Genomic DNA, 19,380 nt, shown 5'->3' on the forward strand with positions numbered 1-19,380 from the left:
CTGACCCGCTAAGGTTAAATTTGATTCTAAATGAGGTGAATGGTTGAATGGTAAGATATTTTTATATGGTTTGAGTGATGCATCTCAGAGATATCAAGGTTTATACTCCCAATATGTTAATGATGTGACGTCAAAGGTGGCATTATTAAATATACAAAACTTTTCTGGCGCTGTAAAATATCCTGCATAAAACATCATTGTCTTAATCAGGGTTTATATAAATGTTCTAGCAAAAAAAAAAAAAAAAAAAAAAAATGTCATTATAATCAGTGCGTCGATTGACATGTAATGGCAAATAGATTGAAATGCCTTCTTTGACGTCTCGTCATTAACATATTGGGAGCATAAACCTTGATATCTCCAAGATGCATCACTCAAATCATATGAAAATATTTCACCATTCATCTATTCACTTCATTTACAATCAATGCTGAAAATTTGGAGTTAGATGTCATAGGCACTTTAACTCGTGGGTTTTAAAGGTCTTCCTTTCAAAGCCTAATGTAACTGCGTTTATTTTAAAACATATTTCTCATTATTAAACTGGTCGATAAGATTTTTTTAGACTAACTTCTGATTCGTCAGAGGTGAAAACGAAACTTAACTAAACAACAGGCATGAGCGTGACCAGGCACTCCCAGGGTCGACTTGACATGAAATTCGGAGCGACATCCTGTTTGTAGTACTAGGAATTCTAAATTTTGCTTCTGACGCAGTTAGGTGAAGCCGGTCGGTAAATACATTGATTATATATAATGTATACCGGTATTCAAAGGGGCAAACAATTCACAGGATCCTACTTTTCCTAACTGCTCAATAGCCTGTATGAAAGGTAAATATTGGGCCACTCAACTGGAAATATTTATAGTTCAATAACCATTGATATTGAAAGAGCTATGATGCTAGCACCTGGAGAGTTAGTATTGATTACTTTACTGATTTTATTATCGATAATTACTATTATTGGGAATGCTATAGTAATACTAGTAGTGCTTAAAGATCCATGTCGAGATCTTAAGACTGCTGCGATCGTGTTCATCGTCAACCTAGCTATCGCAGACCTGCTTCTTGGACTTGTTATCGAGCCGATCTATTGTGTTTTTTTACTCAGCTCGGTGTCTACACAGAACCTTGATCGTATATCTTCACTTCTAGCATTCGCAGTTGAAGCTTCTTGTCTGACTTTAGTGGCGCTTGCCATTCAAAGATGGATTATTGTTGAGATGCCTCTTAGAGCGTTGAAAATCCAGACACCAAGACGACTTGCAATTACTATCGCCGTCATATGGCTTTTGGCTGGATTTCTAGCTAGTTTGCCGTGGTTAAACATCAAGTACATTGATTATGACATTGATTATGACTTTTTTATGTTCGATATCGTGGGCTCATTACTATGTATCACGCTAATGTGTGTCTATGGAAGAATATGGGTTCTGGTACGACGGTCTACGAGGTTTCGTATGAAGTTCACTGAAATCAATAATACTGTAGCTGAAAGGCAACCTTTCGTTTTAGAAAACCAAGAACAAGTCATCAGAAAAGAAAGAATCCGAGAAGCAAAGGTGACCCAACTGTTTTATCTCGTGTGTGGAGCTTTCATTATTTGCTGGATGCCAGCATCATTGTACGTCAATATAAACAAAAAGGACGAAACCATTGGCTTCAGGATTTGTTTATTAGCTGGCTTGTTGAATTCTGCTTTGAATCCTTTGATTTATTCCCTACGAAATGACAGGTTTAGAAAAGCATTAAGAACTGAGATGCGGCAAAGAACCTGCCGAACACGATAGCTGAAACTCACCCACGCATGCGTTCCCAGATCCTCCTCGAATGTCGTTCCCCCCGTCAGAGGCTCTACCCTACAAGCGGAAGCAAGGAATATTGCGACCACGTCCTCAAGGCGCATGCTCGAACTCTTCCCAAGACAAGCATGAACAAGCCTTTGGCTTTGTGAAATCTACAAATGCGAACAAAAACATCTGTTTGTCTTCGATCTTATCCAAACAAAAAGTAGATCTATTGTTCTTCTTAAAAGCCAATCAAATTGCGAGAATTTGTAGGGTTTCCCAGAGCTTCTGACGGGGAGGAACGACAAACGAGAATGTATCATTCTCGTACCCGGAGCTCCTCGGCTTTGTTCCTACCCGTCAGAGTAGAAACGAGACAAGGAACTCAGGGTAGGATAAGGATCATTTATTTTACGTCAATGACACACGGAGTGGTGCCCAATCTCACGAGACAGGGGCTCATGTTAAAAGTGCTTGACAACACCTCGGATTACATATATAATAAATTATAAAAATATGCTTATTAATTATGAACTGCATTAAATTAACTGCATAGGTTATCTGAATAAATTGGAGAAGTAAGAAAGAAAGAAAAGAAAATGACATATATAACAAAGTGGATTAAAGTGCCTATAGCGTTTAAGGGCGGGGTTACACATAAGAGTAAACAAGGCGCCCGGCTCATGATCAAGATACTAACCATTTCTTTTGAGTTGCTTTGTCCCAAATATCGTCGTATAAATAGTATTAATAGTATGACTAGCTTTCGTTGTTAATTTAGGACAGTTTCTTGATTTTTCCTTTGTCTATTGTACGTATATTTATTATTTTGGTTATTGTCAATATGGCAGGGATTCATTTTTCGGGTTAGGTTAATTACTCTGATATTGAGACCGGGACGGGATGTTTAGGTGTTTAGTAGGGACCAAGTGTCCTATTGTGTTCTTCACCTGCCTTTGGGCAAATCTTGAAATAATAAATAAATAAATTAGTAATTTCTTGTCTTTATTGTAAACTAATGTTTTCGCATTAATTGAGTTCACCAATGAAGTCTTTAACACCGACGCAGTCCAAGCTAGTTCCAAAACTAGTCGTCATCTACAAGTCTTTATTATCATTAGCAAAAAACAACATTAACAACAACAACAATTACGACAACAAACAACAACAGCAACACTAACAACAACAATTACAACAACAACAACAACGTAACAGATTCACTTTAGTTACATTTTCCTGTTAACTCGACGCCATTCCTCATCAAACTCCTTCGATCTTTAGGAATAGCCTACTATAGTTTTTCTCGTTTTAATTGTTAAAACTTAAATCAAAGCATTCCGCAATAAGTCGCAAAAATAATAAGAGTCATAGCATGAGTGGGTTAAACGTGCGCTATTGATTTTTGGTATGTTCACACGACCACATGCCGTGACATCGAAAAGGCTTCCTATTATCTCTTGTGATTCATCCAATCACAATGCGTAAAGCAACGGTTAAATACAGTCGGGCTCCATTATCGATTGCTATGGATTCAGTGCCCGTTTCTTTTCACATTATACGAAAGCCTAGACCTTCATACGTTCGTTAAATCAGTATGCATTTCATTTCTCTCAGATCCTCGTTCGATTCATATCTTTTAAGTCATCATTCACAAGTGGTTTGGTAGGAATCGGCACAGGGTTGACCGCGGGGCCTGGTGCCAGGGCTTGAGCCGGATATAAGTCATTTTCACGTGCCTTTGTCATACCGCAGATCAGCTCAGTCTTCGTAGGGCGTGGCATATTTTGTGTAGCCGCTGACTGCGTAGGCTCGTGTAAGGACGCTGAAAGCGTTGGCTTTGTTTGGGTTGGCTCGGTGGGCGAGGCACTCTGGGATGTGGCCGTGAAGATCTGGTATTCTCCTGCAATCCAATCAACGACAAGAATATTAATACAAATACGACTGTCGTATTGATGGTTTTCAAACATTTCCAAGAGAATTAAAAAAAAAAAAAACGACAGGGCGGCCATGTTGGTTGATATAATAAAACAGACTAATGATCGATAGGTCTTCTTATAGCCTAGATCCAACCAAGATGGCGTATTAGTGAGATAATCGCCCTGAAGCTCAGAGTTGGACGGCAATGCATCCTCTTAGATAATATTCCTAACCGGACTTTATTTTCTTGTTTTACGATAGCATAGCTGAATTCCAGTGTACGAAGATAAGAACGTTTTCCGTCGTCATAACTTTGTTTGAAGCCGCCTTGTTCAGGTTGGCTGCGTTCGTACATTTTGAGACTGAGTGGAGGGATCTTAAACCGTCTGCGCAAGCTCTGAGCGTTTAAGTTGGTTTAACGAAAATTATGGTCAATTCTGGAAACCTTAAACTGATATTTCCATCAATAATTTAGCTTCACCATTTCACCATTTCATTTATTCTATTTGACCTACAGTGGTTGTTATTATCCAGTAAATTTAAATATTAAACACCAAGCTTAGAACTCAATGCAATAAAAATGCAGCCGGATATCCAATATATTTACTTCCACTTCGGGCTAAAACTAAAAAAATTGCCGATAACAAATAATAAATTGCTCATCAAAGTGAAACGTCAAAACGAAAGGGATGTCCAAACTAAATAAATTGATTTACCTGAATAAGTGCTTAATTTGTTTCGTTTAATTTCTCACGAAAGTAGTAAAAATACGTTTTTCCATGCATATACAATATCATATCATTTTAGAGAATAGTATCCTTTTAATGTTTATAGTTTTTAGTATAAAGCATATAGTTTTTTCACTTCCTTATTGAAAACTGGGCTGCAGTTTGTTTGGCGTTCCCTTCAGTTCTTTTTTCTAATTATTGATTTACATGTACAATATACAATAAATGACATTTGACTGATAGAAATTTGATCTGACTTGGGCTACGTCCTACGAAGCTGGAGTTTATGACCTACGACTTTTATAATTATCTATTATTTAACAAGCAACACCAGCTCTCCTGACTTGTATTTGAATTGTCACCGCCATTCAAAACAATAATACTACCAACCAATATATCCAAACACTTTTCAATTCGTCCGAGAAAAATCGTCTTTGAAGTTATTCTTCAAAAGCAAAGTCAGCTAAAACCCAGCATTTTTAATCTCGCAAAAACTGATAGATACAATTCCTATGTATTAATATTATATAAAAAAGTAATGTGTAGAAAGTACTGACCTTGAATAGCGGGAATTATAAACCCAAATACTACCAAAATGTAGTTTATCATCACGCCTCCGATACGTCGTAGTTGTGTGTTCTTCCGGATAGGAAGAATAAGTTTTAGCAAGAATACAGTAATATAATAGATTAGTAAACACAATCGTTCTTACTCAGTGACGAGACTAATTATGCTGGCCAAACCAAACATTTAGATATTCTTAACATATAGCAAGAGAATATTTCTATTGTATTCATTAATAGAAGCCTGTGGCTAAAGCTAACAAGGGTTTCTAAAAAATAGAGAGTGCTTTTGGAATTTTAAGCAGTGAAAAGGAGAGCCGTTTTGCATCTAAAAGCAAAGGAATTTAGGTGTAAGAACGATTAGATTTAAAATTGATCCTTTAACATTATAATAAATGATCTCTTAATGACAAAAACACAGGCATACCTCTAGGTAAACAGTCTGCCGGACGTTAAGGCTCCGTCGTTCAATCTCATAAACTAGTCTTGAATCTAGTGCTTCATAGCCGAGCTCTTCGAAAAGGTATTCAAGCTCGTCTACCTCAAATCTTGTTTTTGATAGCTTTGCGGTCGTTTTCCCGCGCCAAAGATAACTAAGAAATGGGTCTTTTGTTGCTTTGTGGTTTATTCATCTAATATTTAGCAAGAGGGATTGTTCAACACTTTTTCATGGTTGCAGCTGATTTCGGCCGTTTGACTTCCGCGCATGCGTACTTAGTAGATTTACTATTTCTTTTTCTCAATCCCACACAATTACGCAGCGCACTGATTCTAAAAATAGCTTAAAGATTCGGACAAACATTGCATTCTGTTTAACCGCTACGAGGATTATACGAACCGATTTTATTATTTTTACTTAAAGTTACAATAATAACCCATGTAAACTAAGATCAACTGCGATCGGCTGTGAAAATTATCTGCTGAAAGTAAACTTGTAAGTTTGTTTGTCCGAATTTCGCCTTTGTTTTCGTTTTTATGACGTCACGGCTGCGCTGCGCTATTAAAATATTGCTTTAATTTATATTTCCTCAATTAGCTGGGTTTTTAGAGAATTTTAGTAAGACGAAGTTATAAGACGCAAGATTGGAAGTTGTTTTGTAAAGCGGCAAAAACTGATAAAAGCGAATCGAATAGCGAATCGAATCATAAATAGTTTGAATAAGATATGAAGTCCAAATCCATCGGTGGTATCAAAAATGTCTCGGCTGATAAGGTCATATAAAAAAAAATTAAAGAGTAAGCAAAATGAAAGAGTACTGAGTTAATGAAGTAAACATTGTTCTTATCATTAGCATTACTTAGACGAAATGACTTATTCCGTGTTATTCTAGAGGAATATAATCAGTGTTTCATCAAGTCCACCTATGGTGCTATTAAGGGACCTATTAAGGCGCTATGTTGCATCATTAATTTGGATAGTTCCTTCTTTCCTTTCTCCCTCTTTTCCTCCTTTCTTCCTTGCCTTTCCTTCCTTCCTTCCTTCCTTTCTTTGCTTTATTAGTTTGTTGTAATTATAATTATAATTATAATTATATATATATATTGTTTGAAGTCAATCGAATTTGCATTTTACCAAGCAAACGAATAAATCGCCAGGTCGATATATTTTTCTATAATAATCCATGCATGTGTTCTTCATTTTAGTATAGAAATATTCACAACCGTACCGAGTAACAAACGCGCAACTTCAACAATAAAAATTCGTCAAAAAATCACCATCAAAAAATGCATGCAAGAAAGAATTTTAAAACAAAAGACTATTTTCGAGAATCGAGCGGCAGACGTTCGTGCAGACAGAGGAGTGCAGATAACGGCTGAGAATAGTGTCGTTACTTTGTAGAGTGTTATCGAATGACCTATGGACGTCATAACATATTATATATGGCACTTATCTTTGTAAACAAGCAAGGTATTAAAGACTTTTATATCAAATTAGATAAACCAGCTTTGAAAAATTTATGATTTGAAAATTAAAAATTTATTCTAAAGTGCATTCCGCAATAAGTTTGACTTTCGATTTCATTCTAAATGTAATAGTTTGTTGTCTTCCTTCGCTTGTTTCTTCTTTAACGTACGGTAACCTTCCTTCCTTCTTTCCTTCCTTTCCCTCCTTCCTTCCTTCCTTCCTAATTTTTGCTTGCTTAGGCTTCATCCTTTATTTCTCCTCTCCCTAGCGTCTTCCCTCCTTGCTTGCTTTCTACCCTTAGTTCATTCCTTGCTTGGTTATTTGCTGGCTTCACCATTTCGTTCTCTGTATATCTGTCTGTCTTTCTTTATTTTCTTTCTTTCCCTTTCTCAGTTTCCATTGTTTTTTCTTTATATTTCCGTCTGCTGCTTCGTCATAATGCTGCTTCTGCAGGTCTCACGAGTTCATATCAAACATGAGTGTCGTATTTCCCTGTGTCTGTTGTCTGCGAGGCAGACTCACGAGTTAGCATCGTCCCGGTATCCTTCCTCGATTTTACAAAGTTTTTCTTTTTTTAATTGTCTTTTTTTTTTCTTTTCTTTTCTTCTTCAAAAATGTTCATGTCGAATTCGTTATAAAACGACGGGCTTTTTGTTTGCCGCTTTTCCGCACAATCCAAATATGGAATTGATCATACCACATATGGAGTGAGCTTTCTCTACTCTAACTTCGACACTAACATATAGAGTAAAGCTTGATATGTTTTTACAACTAGTGAATACACAAGAAATAGCGTATTTCTTTTTAACTACTCTATCTTAATTTCACTTGCATTGGCACTTGGGTACTCCGAATGCAACTTGAGGATGACTTCCTGCACGCAGCGAGAAGCATTGAAAACAAAACCAAGCATATATAAATGAATTTCCGCGAAATACACTTACGCATTTTCTCCCATTTCAGACCATGTGTCAACATGGTCAACCCTGTCAGTTTCATTGCCTTTTTTTCAGCAACTAGTGACAAGAAAACCATGCATTATTATGACGGCATTCATACAAAGCTTTATTTTTATTTTCAAGTATTAAAATGACACGTTGTCTCAAATGGATTGAAATGGAAAATAATGCGCTTACACGGGCCGGCTATTTCTATATTTACTTTTTATGTAAATTCTTTCAATTCGTAGAATGCGTAACAGATTTCACTTCGAGTCGCAGAAAACGTGGTGAAACTGTTACGCGCCACAGAAATAAACCTTCCAATGGGCGTAAAAAATGCTTTCCCATTTTAGACTACCGCCTAGATACACTCCCATAAGTCTGTCTAGTATTACTACTCTTCCCGGTAGACCGAGGCAGTTGGAATTTTTTAATGGCCTTCGTAGCGTCTGTTATGTTATCCGCAAGTACATATCAAATCCACCACGTGATTCCAATGGTATACCACGTGGACAAGTTTTTTACACCACGTGATTAAAACATTTTTTTGAATTTTCACCTTTTGAAAGGCCATAGATAATCTTAATGTACTGTAAAAACATACCCAACTTCTAAAACTTGTTGTCCTCTTCTAAGCCCGAATTTTGAGTGTTTTTTTAATTTTGGAAAATCCGGAACCGTAGGCCAAATTTGCAGCTTTTATCCTATGATTTTTGTTTTATTCTTCATAACTAGTGATTCTATTACAAAATGTTGCAAAAAAAGAATGCAAAATTTTTTTTTGATCACGGCACTGGTTGAAGTCCTAGCTGTGAAGGCGGTCAGCGACAAACGTTTTTCAAAGGACTGTACACATCATGTTTCTATAGGTGACTCTGTGTAATGTTTAGATCTTTACGACCAATTTTTCTCCATTAAGATGCTATTGAGATAAATTGGATGTTACTTGCATGTGACTGGAAAGGATTGGTTGCGACTGAAATGGATTGCAAGTGACTGGGCCTCAGTCAGTGGATCTTGAATTACAAAAAAAATTTTTTTTGGATTTTTACCTTTTAAAAGGCCATGGATAATCATAATGTATACCAAAAACATGCCCAACTTCTAAAACCTGTTTTCCTCTTCTTAATGCCCGAATTTTGAGCGTTTTTTAGTTTTGGAAAATCCGGAACCGGACGTAGGCGGAATGGACTGGACTTCGGTTGGCTGGATCGTACGGAATGTATGCTCTTTTTTACGCCGAATTTGCAGCTTTTATCCTATGATTTTTATTTTATTCTTCATAACTAGTGATTCTATTACAAAATGTTGCAAAAAAAAAAGAATGCAAATTTTTTTTTTGATCGCGGCACTGGTTCAAGTCCTAGCTGTGAAGGCGGTCAGCGACAAACGTTTTTCAAAGGACTGTACACATCATGTTTCTATAGGTGACTCTGTGGATGTTTAGATCTTTACGACTAATTTTTCTCCATTAAGATGCTATTGAGATAAATTGGACGTTACTCTTGGGTGTGACTGGAATGGGTTTTTTCCCATTTTAGACTACTGCCTTATAATGCCATATGTCTTCTATTGTGCAACCGTTAAACAAAGAAATGATATATAAGGGAATGAAACGTGGTCGGAAATGGGCCCATTATACCAAAGGTAGAGTGGTTTTTTCCCGTCTACATAGTAGAAGAAGAATAGAAGTCTACCTCTGTAATGCTGAGCGCAGCAAATTGTATCTCGTTAACACATCCAGCTGCGACTTTGCCTGACAATAGCGTAGTTCTCTTGAGCTACTTTTATCTTTATTCCCAAAGCTCAGATATTTTGTCTATGTTGAAAATATTCAATATAACTAGTCTCATTTTTGATCAGTTTTCTACACATCTCTAATGTACTTTCTAAATTTCCTATTTCTTTAGAGTCAAATTTTGTTCGATCTTCCATCGCTCTACAGGCATTTTCCCAGAGTTTAATTTTATTGCCTAAAATTGTTACATCATTGAAGAATCCCTCGCCGTACGTGTTAACTTTTGTCCAGAACGACTCGTTAAAATGCTTGTACAGTAGGAAATCTGCTTGATTCCACTCTCGAATTCTGCTTTTCAAATATTCCGTAAGAGGAGTTTTTTGGTTTGAATGAGTTCGCGCGTTCAAGGCGAAGTGCAGAACATCGTTGAAATCCCAACACATGAGATACTTTAAAAGAACCAAAGATTCAGTGAAGTATTCGGTTAACATAACCAGGTTAAATTCCTTATCTAAGCGTTCAATATATCGTCGAATGCGATCTGTGTTGTCATAGTCCAGGGGATCAAACCCCAAGTCAAACATCATCCCATTGCGTGCCAGCTGTAGCCTGTGAAACTCTACGGCTTGAATATTCTCGTTCTCAAGCGCTTTCTCTAAATAAAACCACGGATTACTTAAAAATTCACTCAAAGAATCCATACTGTTAATCCCAAGTATTTCACCAAGTTTAAACTTTTCAAACACAGACGAAAACTGGTCAGCGGGGTCGCGAATTATAGTCACGTGTGCGACGTCCTTCGGCATTAGTCTGTCCAGTTCCTCACGGTTATAGCGCGCGTGATTACATAGTATGTTGGGTGTTCGGCCTTGCAGAGGTGCGTAGGCTGCTGTGTTGAATAAGTAGGGCCAGCGAAGACGATATTTTCCTTTCTTTGGAAGAACAAACGTCAAGTTACGTGAGTCACCATATCGGTTGATGATGTTAGTAATGGTTGAACTTCCTGTGCGGTGAGTTTTAAGGAATACAATGTTATTTCGGGGTCGACATTGTGACGGTTGATTGGAAGTGCGGCTTCTTGATTCGTTTTGGTCGAGATTTTCCAGGAAACCAGCTTGCCTGTTTAGGGAAAGAAAAAAGGCAGAAGAGGCAAAAGAGTTAGACGTAAACAGAAATTGGAAAGGAATATAATAAAGTGAACAAGAAAGTAATATTAAGGTAGGGACAGAACATGAATATATAAGAAATACAGCAAGCAAGAAATGAATGAGACAAGACTGAGGAAGAATGAAATAAAGGATGGAAGGAATAATGAAGAATTGAAGGGATTGAAGGAAAAAAATAGTGATGGATGGATGAAAAGGAAGGAAGGAAGGAAGGAAGGAAGGAAGGAAGGAAGGAAGGAAGGAACTAGGATGGATGGATGGATGGATGGATGAAGGGAGGGAGGGAAGGATATATGGATGGATGGATGTAGGGATGGAGGGAAGTACCTAGGAAGGAAAAGAAAAAGATTGAAAAAGACTAAGCTATATAGCATAATTCTAAACAGTGTTAAATAAGAGACGACATATAGCTATCAGATAAATAGCTACCTCAAATAAACATACAGGATGTTACAAACACACACACACATATTCACTCAACAACCTCTACCTTGGGGTCGATGAGTCATTGTGCCGTTCTTCTCGCCGCCGATACATCTTGTATAATCGTTCATTCTTCGTCAAAAGATCGTGTATATATCTGTCGTTGTACAAAAAGATCACACAAACCACGAAACACGATGCGAAGATGAAACGTTCTATGAATCTAGTGGTTCGGCGCGTCTCCTTGGTGTAGGGAAGGACGATAAACCGTTCTGTGATCATAGTATTGAATTCCCGTTTAAATTTGCAAGTAGACAGGAGTGTATCTAACAGACCTTGACTAGAAAGATTTCTCAGTGCTTTTCGCAAAACGCGTAAATATATGAAGTCTCTAGACCTCAGCAAAGATGGAGATCGATTTTTTACCGAAGGTAATCTTCAGCCCCTGATGCCTTGTTTACATTTGATCTTCAAAGCCAACTTCAAAGTATAGTGCCATGTAAAACGTTAACCTGCATCACGTACTCTTATTTACCATCGTATTTCTCGATGGTCATACATCTAGGTGCCAGAGTGCATCTCTTCATCTCCATCAGTAGCCCCAAGTTTTGAAATAATCGTTGAAGTTTTTGGGCAGCCAAGTATCATAACATGGCCATTGAAGAGTCCCGCGTGGTTGTTTACTGATGGTGTTGTCTAAGATCAACAGGTGTTTTCTTATTGTTTTACCGGTGGACGGAAAGTTTAATGTCACTAGTAAGTGCCATACCACAGGAATCCCGTTTTAAAAATTAGAATAAAGAAGGAAAAACGGAAAGAAAAAAGAAAAAGCGAACGAACAAACAAAAGGGAGGATGGAAGGAAGGAAAGATGAGGAAGAAAGAAAAAAGGAAGGAAGGAAGGAAGACAAAATAGTGCATCTTGAACGTGAATCATTTCAAAAAAGGATCGATGTCTGAAAGCATAACGATGCATCTTCTCTCTATCTTAAAATGTGACGAACTTTGAGAAGCATGAAAATTCTATTGAGCACGTTTTCTTGGCTTCAAAATACGAAGATTCAACATAAAGTGTGAGCTTCTCTGACTTTTATTTTTAAAAAGGTGGGCGTCCTGTGGTATTAATAAACGAGAATTTTTTTCGCGTGATTGTACCACAGAAATCCCAGTCTTCGAAAAGCGGATTTCGAGAAACGGCTAATTCATTGTGTAACAACACTTGAAGAACTATATTCGTAATCGTTACCACCTGTAGCGGCCCTACTGTTATCTCACTGGGACAAGTCTTAAAATGCATGTGTTTGATAAATGTTCACTTAGCGAGAGCTTAAGAGATCACGTGGTTTGTACATTTTTACAGGTCAGATGACCTTGGCAGCGGAATGAAAAACGAAAGATATAAAACATGTACAGAGCAGAATAGCAGCTGTCTATTCTTATTCAACCAGCTGCCTATAACTGAAAACATTAGTAAACGATACCGAATAAGCTAATTGGATGTCGAACGGATATCATTTTTCGCGGCTATTTATTAATGATAGACGTTTCTGGCTTTTGCCGGAGGATATAAACGGATAAACAGGGCAGATTCTTATAGTCTTAAAATATTTAGTCCTTATCTCGTGATAGGTGCCTTCAGCCGTAATCAACTACGGTTTGCCAATAAAGGAGATGCGGCGGTGTACACTGAAATTTACAGTGCAAATGGAAAGCAGGTATTGGCCTGACGCACGCAGAAGCCATATTAATTCTCACTGGAATAAAAAAAAGCAAAACGCTTTGTTTAACCGGCATAAATTTATATGCTTGACTCACTTTAATGCGAGGCAACGCGTGGTAAAATCTACTATTCCAGTTAAAATGGCTGGTGCTTGAAGAAGGCTCATTGCTCAAAATACTTGGCTTTAATCTCCTTTCCTCCCATTAATACCTCCTTCCCCCCCCCCCCCCCCCCCCATCCATCCCTCCATCTCTCATTCCTCCACCCCTCCATCTCTCCACCTCTCTATCCCTCCATCCCTCCATCCCTCCACCCCTTCACCCGTTCATCCCTCCATCCGGCCTCCATCCCTCTATCATATTCATGCATCAATTCATCACTCTATCCATCCCTAAATATAATGTAAATACCTTTTTTTATCACTCCTGCATGGTGTCGGGCCGTCTGGATTTAAAAACTGAGTTTTATATATCCGCCAACGTCGAACTATTAAAATAATACAATAGTTCGACGTGGGTCGGGTATCCATGAGAAAATGAGAAACTAGGCTTTCAAATATGTAAACAATATACACTTTCGCAGTGCGACATTTGCGTGGAAGCAAAGCTAATTTTTAAATTTAATCTATTGGAGTACGTTTATTCATCAGAATGAATATGCCAATGAGAGAATGGTCTCATTTAAAATATCAAATATTAACGAAAAAATGGGAAAATTAGATATATATTGTAGCTTTGAATTACGACGTTATCAATGAAAGTAAAAATGTTTAATCAAAAAAATAAAGAAATAACAATTGAAAGAAGTAAATTAAAGAATTCGTACAAACGAAGGCGACAGAACTATTGCATGCTCAAATAATCAAAGTCACGTGATTTTTTTTCCCCTTATCAAATTGTATCTAAAAAATCTTTGATTCGAAACTTCATTTCCAAAATCAAATATTATGCTACTATATTAAATTTCAGGAAATATTTTTAGAAATGTGTTAATTAGCCTCATTTAACTTTGAAATTTGATATCTTTTCAATTTATTCATGATCGATCATCTACGCACTATGATCTATTGGACCTCGCTCTGGCGTCGTAAAGAATACACTTCGCGCTCATTGATTATCGTAGCCGAAGACTAATCTTATTACGTTGAAAAAAACATGGCTTCTCTTGCAAGAAAAGCTCTTGCAGTGGCTTTGCTAGTCATTCCAGTGATCACACTGGCGTACAGACCCTTCCATATTCCTAGTAATCTGTTTACTCCAGGACTCAAAGATGCGAATCTTCCTGAAGGAGTTCGTGAGATCAGCATTCAAACTTCAGATATAAATGATGAGTCGATGCTCAATTCGGACGAATTGTGGTCTGATCGACGAAGCCACAGATCGAGAAGAGCAGCTCCATCGTCACCTCCTTTATACGTCGAGGTATTAAGTATAGATTTAGACAAATATTCAAGTGTTTCAGCATAGTATGTATCTTATATATGTCATATAATATGAAACCAACTATAAATGAATGATTTTTTAGTCTGATCTCCCAGAAGAAAATCACGAAGTCCTTTACAAAAGTTGGCCAGGAGACACCATTATCCTTCTCGCTAAAAATAAAATTGGCGCCAAGACATCAAATGTGTATATATCTGTGAATTTTGGTCGAAATTGGACCAACATCAACTCTAAACTTCTCAAGGATGAACGCTCAAACGCAGTTATTGATCAAATTTATGTCAGCAAAGTCAACCCAAAACTGGTAAGTCTTTACTTTTAGTTTGTTTGAACTTTTATAGGTACCCTTCAAGTCAATTATTTAGCCATCTTGTTTAATAGAGAATTGATTTATATTTTGAGATCGAAGCTTCGTGTTCTTTTTTCCCCGACAATACCTTATCTTTTGTTGTTATTTCGTTTTCAACACGTGTTGAAAACTCTAACATTTGTAAACACTAAAACAGTCCGCCATAAAAATATCTAAAGATTGAGTCTTAACACGTAAAAAGCTTTGCTTTTTGAATAACAAATTACTCCTAAAGAAAACAACCAACCAAACTCTGTTTAAATGAGCTTTTTTGGACTACTTTTTAGCAGTTTTTGTGTTGGTCTTGTTCGGCTGTTGGTCGGACCCCTACAGACGTATTGTACTTCCCTTGTTATAAAATCTTTAGAAAAAACTCTTTGTGTTAATTTTTTCAGTTAGTTGTGTCGCCTCATAGCCGTGACCTCTTATCTCCGGCTTTGTTTTGGGTGTAATCGGAAGCCGTGCATTTTAGCGGCCACATAAAAATTATTTGTGGTCTTTCCGATTGAAGTGGAGAAATGATTCCAAGGCACGTGCAAATTGCATTACATCAATAAAGGGGGGTGATAATGTCGCAAACCAGATAATGTAGAAGGATGTGAGTTAGGGCTAATAACGTAGATGAAATTAATCAGCAGAGAAAACTAAAATAAAAGTCAAAGTTGTGCCAATTATTTTATCCAAGGTCAATTGGTGTTGTTTTTGTTTTGTGTCAATACTTTTATATGTATAATATTACTATTGCTGTTACTATACTTAATGTTGCTAATTACTATTTTGTTATAACTATAATAATTCCTATCCTATTGCTGTTACTATAATTTATTTTGCTAATTACCATTTTGTTATTACGATATTGCTATTTTCATCTTCAACATCATCATCATTACTACCATCATCATTATCATTTTCACCATTAAACATTGTCACCATCATTATCATCATCATTAATATTTAGATCTTATTAACCCAGCGGGAGGTCTGTATGGGATAATCTAGGTCGGAATGACAAAATGTTTTTGCCGTAAGATTGATATGCGATCGGACCGGTTAATACCGGAGAATCTAGACCAGTCCACGATGCGATCTATCCAATCAGATTGCTCGATTTGCTAGTGTCCAGGCTCTAAGATTCACGGTCATATAATAATAAGTATTAATATTATTATTAGATTATCATTATATTATTTAGTTTTAAAAGGTACAATTTGTAAATCTATGTATATCACAAATTTATGATGAATAAATAATAAATCTAGATTTTATAAAGTTTTGGGTTTTATCAAAACTGTACAAAAGTTTGGGTTTATTTTACTACATTTCTTTTGTTTGCCAGTTTGTCGTAAGTCACTTGTATGAAAGAGAGATTTACAATCGTCCACTTCTGTGATATGCTTTCCTTTGTCACACACTGAGCATTATGCATGAAGCCTCGCATTGAAATATTAACTTATAAATATTATATATATAATAGATATTTTACTATACACATTAGTAGACCCTAATTCCAATGTTTCTTCATTGTCCATTTGACTATTACATGTTGATTTTTTTTTTTCATCGGTAAAATGCCTTAATTCACTCTAAGAGTAAATAACACCGTAATTCAGCTTTTCAAATACAATGATTTGACATGCTCTAATTAATCTTGAATAATTTGGCTATACATCAAAGAATATAATGAATTATAAATAATTTGCATGTCTATATTTAAAAACAAGAGAGTAGTTGTCTTTTTCTTTGTTTCATCAGTTTCTTTTTGTCAATTAACTTGCCTAGTTGAATGATATAATTTGACAACTTGGAGACGTTGTGTCTCGTGACATTTAATATCGGAAGTGATATCATCTCTAGATCTTTAGAATAATAATAATATGCTTGTCAAAAGAATAACTTCCTTTATCATAAGATAATATTGTCTTATCATGCAATTAACAATTTTAAGTTGTAAAATCACATAGCTAGCAGAAAATAAATTAAAGAAAATTTCTTTGTTTTCTTTGATTTCAAATTATAAGCTTTAGGGACTGGAAATAAGGTAAAGAAGCGGAGAGAAAGACAGTATAAAATAGGGTTAAAAAAGTGATCACCTCTTACCAGTTTCCATCCAGGAATTGCAAAAGACACACCCCCAATATATGTACAGTTTTATAGACAACCCACCCGTCCTCATAAAAAGTTCAAAGTTATGTTCCCCAAGCCCAGTTTTTATCCCCCTGCCTGTTTACTTTATGACTGTAGTCCATTACATGTTATAGTGTACTTAACCATGGAATTTTCCTGTCAGCAATTTGCGGTTAAATACTGTCAAAGTTTTGTCTAGAATACTTGACATGGTTCATGAAATATATGGATACTTGATCATGAAGTTCCAGCTCTGAAAAGTAGATTTTTAGCTTAAAATTTAACGATAATCAATTGTTGGATTTTCAACATGGGCACATGCATTGATGGCATTATGGAGAAGAAAAAACTAGTACTAATACTATAGTTATGTGTCTGTTACTATTGATGCAATATCTTTGCCAGTTTCAGATTGAAACTGATAAAAAGCAATTTTTCAGGTTAAAAAAAAAATACTATTTTGCCTTTTATGTCTTTATATTTTGTTACTTTTGAAACCGCTAAAATGCACTTATCATACCAGCTAGAACAGGCTTATGTTTTCACCACATTTATTAATGTTGTGTACAGTAAAAGGTTTTGTGTGGGTTTAAAACAATCATGTTTTTGTAGCATGTCTAGGAAAAAGCATGGCTGCAAATTTTAATGTGTTAAATAAAAGTCCATATCGATCTTTGGTCTTTTAAAAATAAGCCTTATATGCAGAATCATGTATTCTCAAGCTTCAGGAAGGATCAATTTTTTCTTTCTTGACTATATGATAAAGTATTTATAATAGATTTTCTGTGAGTCATTTAGAAATACAGCACTAATGAAGCTTTAGAAGCTGTAAATCTGGGAAGCACTCAACTCTATATTATATTCCTCACATGCTAATCTCTCCACAATTCCTTAATGCTTTTATTACTTCCTGCTTCCTGTTATGCTGAATGGATCTGAGACAAAGCTGTATTACAATTTTATCTTGACCTACAATAAAGCATTTGTTTTTGATTCTTTCATTGACAATTTATTCTTTTGTTTTAGTGTATCTTGACTGACGTCATTAACGGGTTACTGTTTGTTACCACTGATTACAAAACCTTTACCAAGCAAGTGCTATCTGGCTGGAAGCCATCCTTCTTGACATTTCATCCTACATCACAAAACAGGATCATGGGATATGACAAAACTCAAAAGAAGGTACAATAATGGCTTATTCTAATATAATAATATACAAAACAGCATTGCAAAATTATTTTTTATCATTTGGAAATTTGGAATTAGATTTCATATGAATGACCAAGGGCTAAATACCAAATGTCTAAAGTCACCTTAAAATTGATGCTAAGGGTTTTTCCTTATAACCACTTTCCCTTATCTAGTTACTCGCCAGTATCCATTAATTCATATTTAATTTAATCAAATCCTGGCCATCCATAATTGGTTGCTTGGTTGCTTGGTTGCTTGGTTGCTTGGTTGCTTGGTTGCTTGGTTGCTTGGTTGCTTGGTTGCTTGGTTGCTTGCTTGGTTACTTGGTTGCTTGCTTGGTTGCTTGCTTGGTTGCTTGGTTGCTTGCTTGCTTGCTTGCTTGCTTGCTTGCTTGCTTGCTTGCTTGCTTGCTTGCTTACTTGCTTGCTTGCTTGCTTCCTTCCTTCCTTCTGTCCTCCCTTACTTCCTTTTATCCATTTTCCATTTATCCTTCATTCCTTCCGTTGATCTGTCCCTTCCTCGCGATCTCTTTTCCTTTGTTTATCAATTTTCCCTCCTTCCTTCTCTATGTTCATATGAATTTTTTTTTACTTCAAGTCATTCTTTCATTTACTTTAGCTGTACCTGTCAACTAATACTGGCTCCTCATTTAAATTTCTTTCTGATCAAGTCAGGGCTTTCTGGTGGTAAGTTCATGTTATGGCTTTCATTCACTTCTTATCATTATTTTTAACTTATTGGTTGGGGCTCCATAAATACTCTTCATTGAGCTTGGAATTTTCTACTCCAGAAACAGCTTTAAATGTAGTTATTGAAAACTTAATGTTTTATACTAGTGTAAATAGACCACTTTACTTTGAGCTTGATGTTTTCCCACTACAGACCGGTCATATCATTCTCTAGAGTATCATTTCTTTGTTTACAGCGCTTCTCAATCACGCGCAAAATTTGGAAAATTTTTTCAAGAAATAATAGAGTTTTGGTGAATGCCAATGAAAGTCATTCCCAGCATTGTTGGAAAACACAAAGCTTTTAAGGGCACATGCCTATGGAATGTCATGGAAACGCATTGATTGACGTCCACCAAAACCTACTTCATCACAATGGCAAATTGTATGATTTCACGAGTGTGCTTGAGAAGTGCTGTAATAGTTGCGTATGAGAAGACAAATCAATATGATTGGATACAATTCAAACACAGAATCTTTTCTAACGAAAATGTCACATGCTCTAGCCAAAATAGAAAAGCATTGGCCCTAATTACTCCCTATTCCATAATTAACAATAATGAACAGATCCACAAACATGTAGTTGGAGGTTGCTGCTTTATTACACTCTGAAAATGATTTCACAACCTACAGTAATTCACATGGTTTCTGAGTGCCT

General features: G+C 36.3%; 4 protein-coding genes across 5 annotated transcripts in view; 2 read left to right on the plus strand and 2 right to left on the minus strand.

The window, feature by feature from the left end:
* Positions 1-391: 391 nt before the first annotated feature.
* On the plus strand, positions 392-2,782 carry LOC116293610 (alpha-1A adrenergic receptor). Of its 2 annotated transcripts, none has more exons than XR_016120253.1 (2): positions 392-832; positions 1,112-1,230. XR_016120253.1 is itself a non-coding variant. In XM_031701063.2 (2 exons), exons 1-2 carry the CDS (start codon positions 826-828, stop codon positions 1,788-1,790), a joined length of 642 nt encoding a protein of 213 aa, XP_031556923.1. In that variant the 5' UTR covers positions 395-825; the 3' UTR covers positions 1,791-2,782. The 2 variants fall into 2 exon arrangements, 1 of the variants encoding a protein (XP_031556923.1); XM_031701063.2 differs by having other exon boundaries at positions 395-832; positions 1,156-2,782.
* Positions 2,776-6,009, minus strand: LOC148909938 (uncharacterized). Its single transcript, XM_089033019.1, has 3 exons — positions 5,423-6,009; positions 4,990-5,071; positions 2,776-3,687 (listed from the first exon to the last, which is right to left on the minus strand). Exons 2-3 carry the CDS (start codon positions 5,039-5,041, stop codon positions 3,398-3,400), a joined length of 342 nt encoding a protein of 113 aa, XP_088889145.1. The 5' UTR covers positions 5,042-5,071; positions 5,423-6,009; the 3' UTR covers positions 2,776-3,397.
* Positions 6,010-9,099: 3,090 nt separating this feature from the next.
* Positions 9,100-11,831, minus strand: LOC116293617 (galactose-3-O-sulfotransferase 2). Its single transcript, XM_031701070.2, has 2 exons — positions 11,237-11,831; positions 9,100-10,699 (listed from the first exon to the last, which is right to left on the minus strand). The coding sequence occupies exons 1-2, from the start codon at positions 11,449-11,451 to the stop codon at positions 9,649-9,651; spliced, it is 1,266 nt and encodes a 421-aa protein (XP_031556930.1). The 5' UTR covers positions 11,452-11,831; the 3' UTR covers positions 9,100-9,648.
* Positions 11,832-13,958: 2,127 nt separating this feature from the next.
* The window catches only part of LOC116293578 (uncharacterized), a 32,663-nt gene continuing 27,241 nt past the window's right edge, over positions 13,959-19,380 (plus strand). The window contains exons 1-4 of the mRNA XM_089032529.1: positions 13,959-14,309; positions 14,413-14,634; positions 17,830-17,985; positions 18,613-18,680. Of these exons, the coding sequence (XP_088888655.1) occupies positions 14,043-14,309; positions 14,413-14,634; positions 17,830-17,985; positions 18,613-18,680 (713 nt within the window). The 5' untranslated portion in view covers positions 13,959-14,042. The remainder of the gene's footprint in view (positions 14,310-14,412; positions 14,635-17,829; positions 17,986-18,612; positions 18,681-19,380) is intronic.

Source organism: Actinia tenebrosa, unplaced genomic scaffold, assembly GCF_029948245.1.
Source record: "Actinia tenebrosa isolate PJP-AT-01 unplaced genomic scaffold, QUT_ActTen_1.0 PGA_scaffold1__47_contigs__length_23844297, whole genome shotgun sequence".
NCBI lineage: Eukaryota > Metazoa > Cnidaria > Anthozoa > Actiniaria > Actiniidae > Actinia > Actinia tenebrosa.

Excerpts from the sequence above, each read along its gene's own strand:
- LOC148909938 (XM_089033019.1), bottom strand. The coding sequence starts at position 5,041 with ATGATAAACTACATTTTGGTAGTATTTGGGTTTATAATTCCCGCTATT. Across the intron at positions 3,688-4,989 it reads TATAATTCCCGCTATTCAAG|GAGAATACCAGATCTTCACG; the intron begins GTCAGTACTTTC and ends ATTGGATTGCAG.
- LOC116293617 (XM_031701070.2), bottom strand. The coding sequence starts at position 11,451 with ATGATCACAGAACGGTTTATCGTCCTTCCCTACACCAAGGAGACGCGC. Across the intron at positions 10,700-11,236 it reads AATGACTCATCGACCCCAAG|GCAAGCTGGTTTCCTGGAAA; the intron begins GTAGAGGTTGTT and ends TTCCCTAAACAG.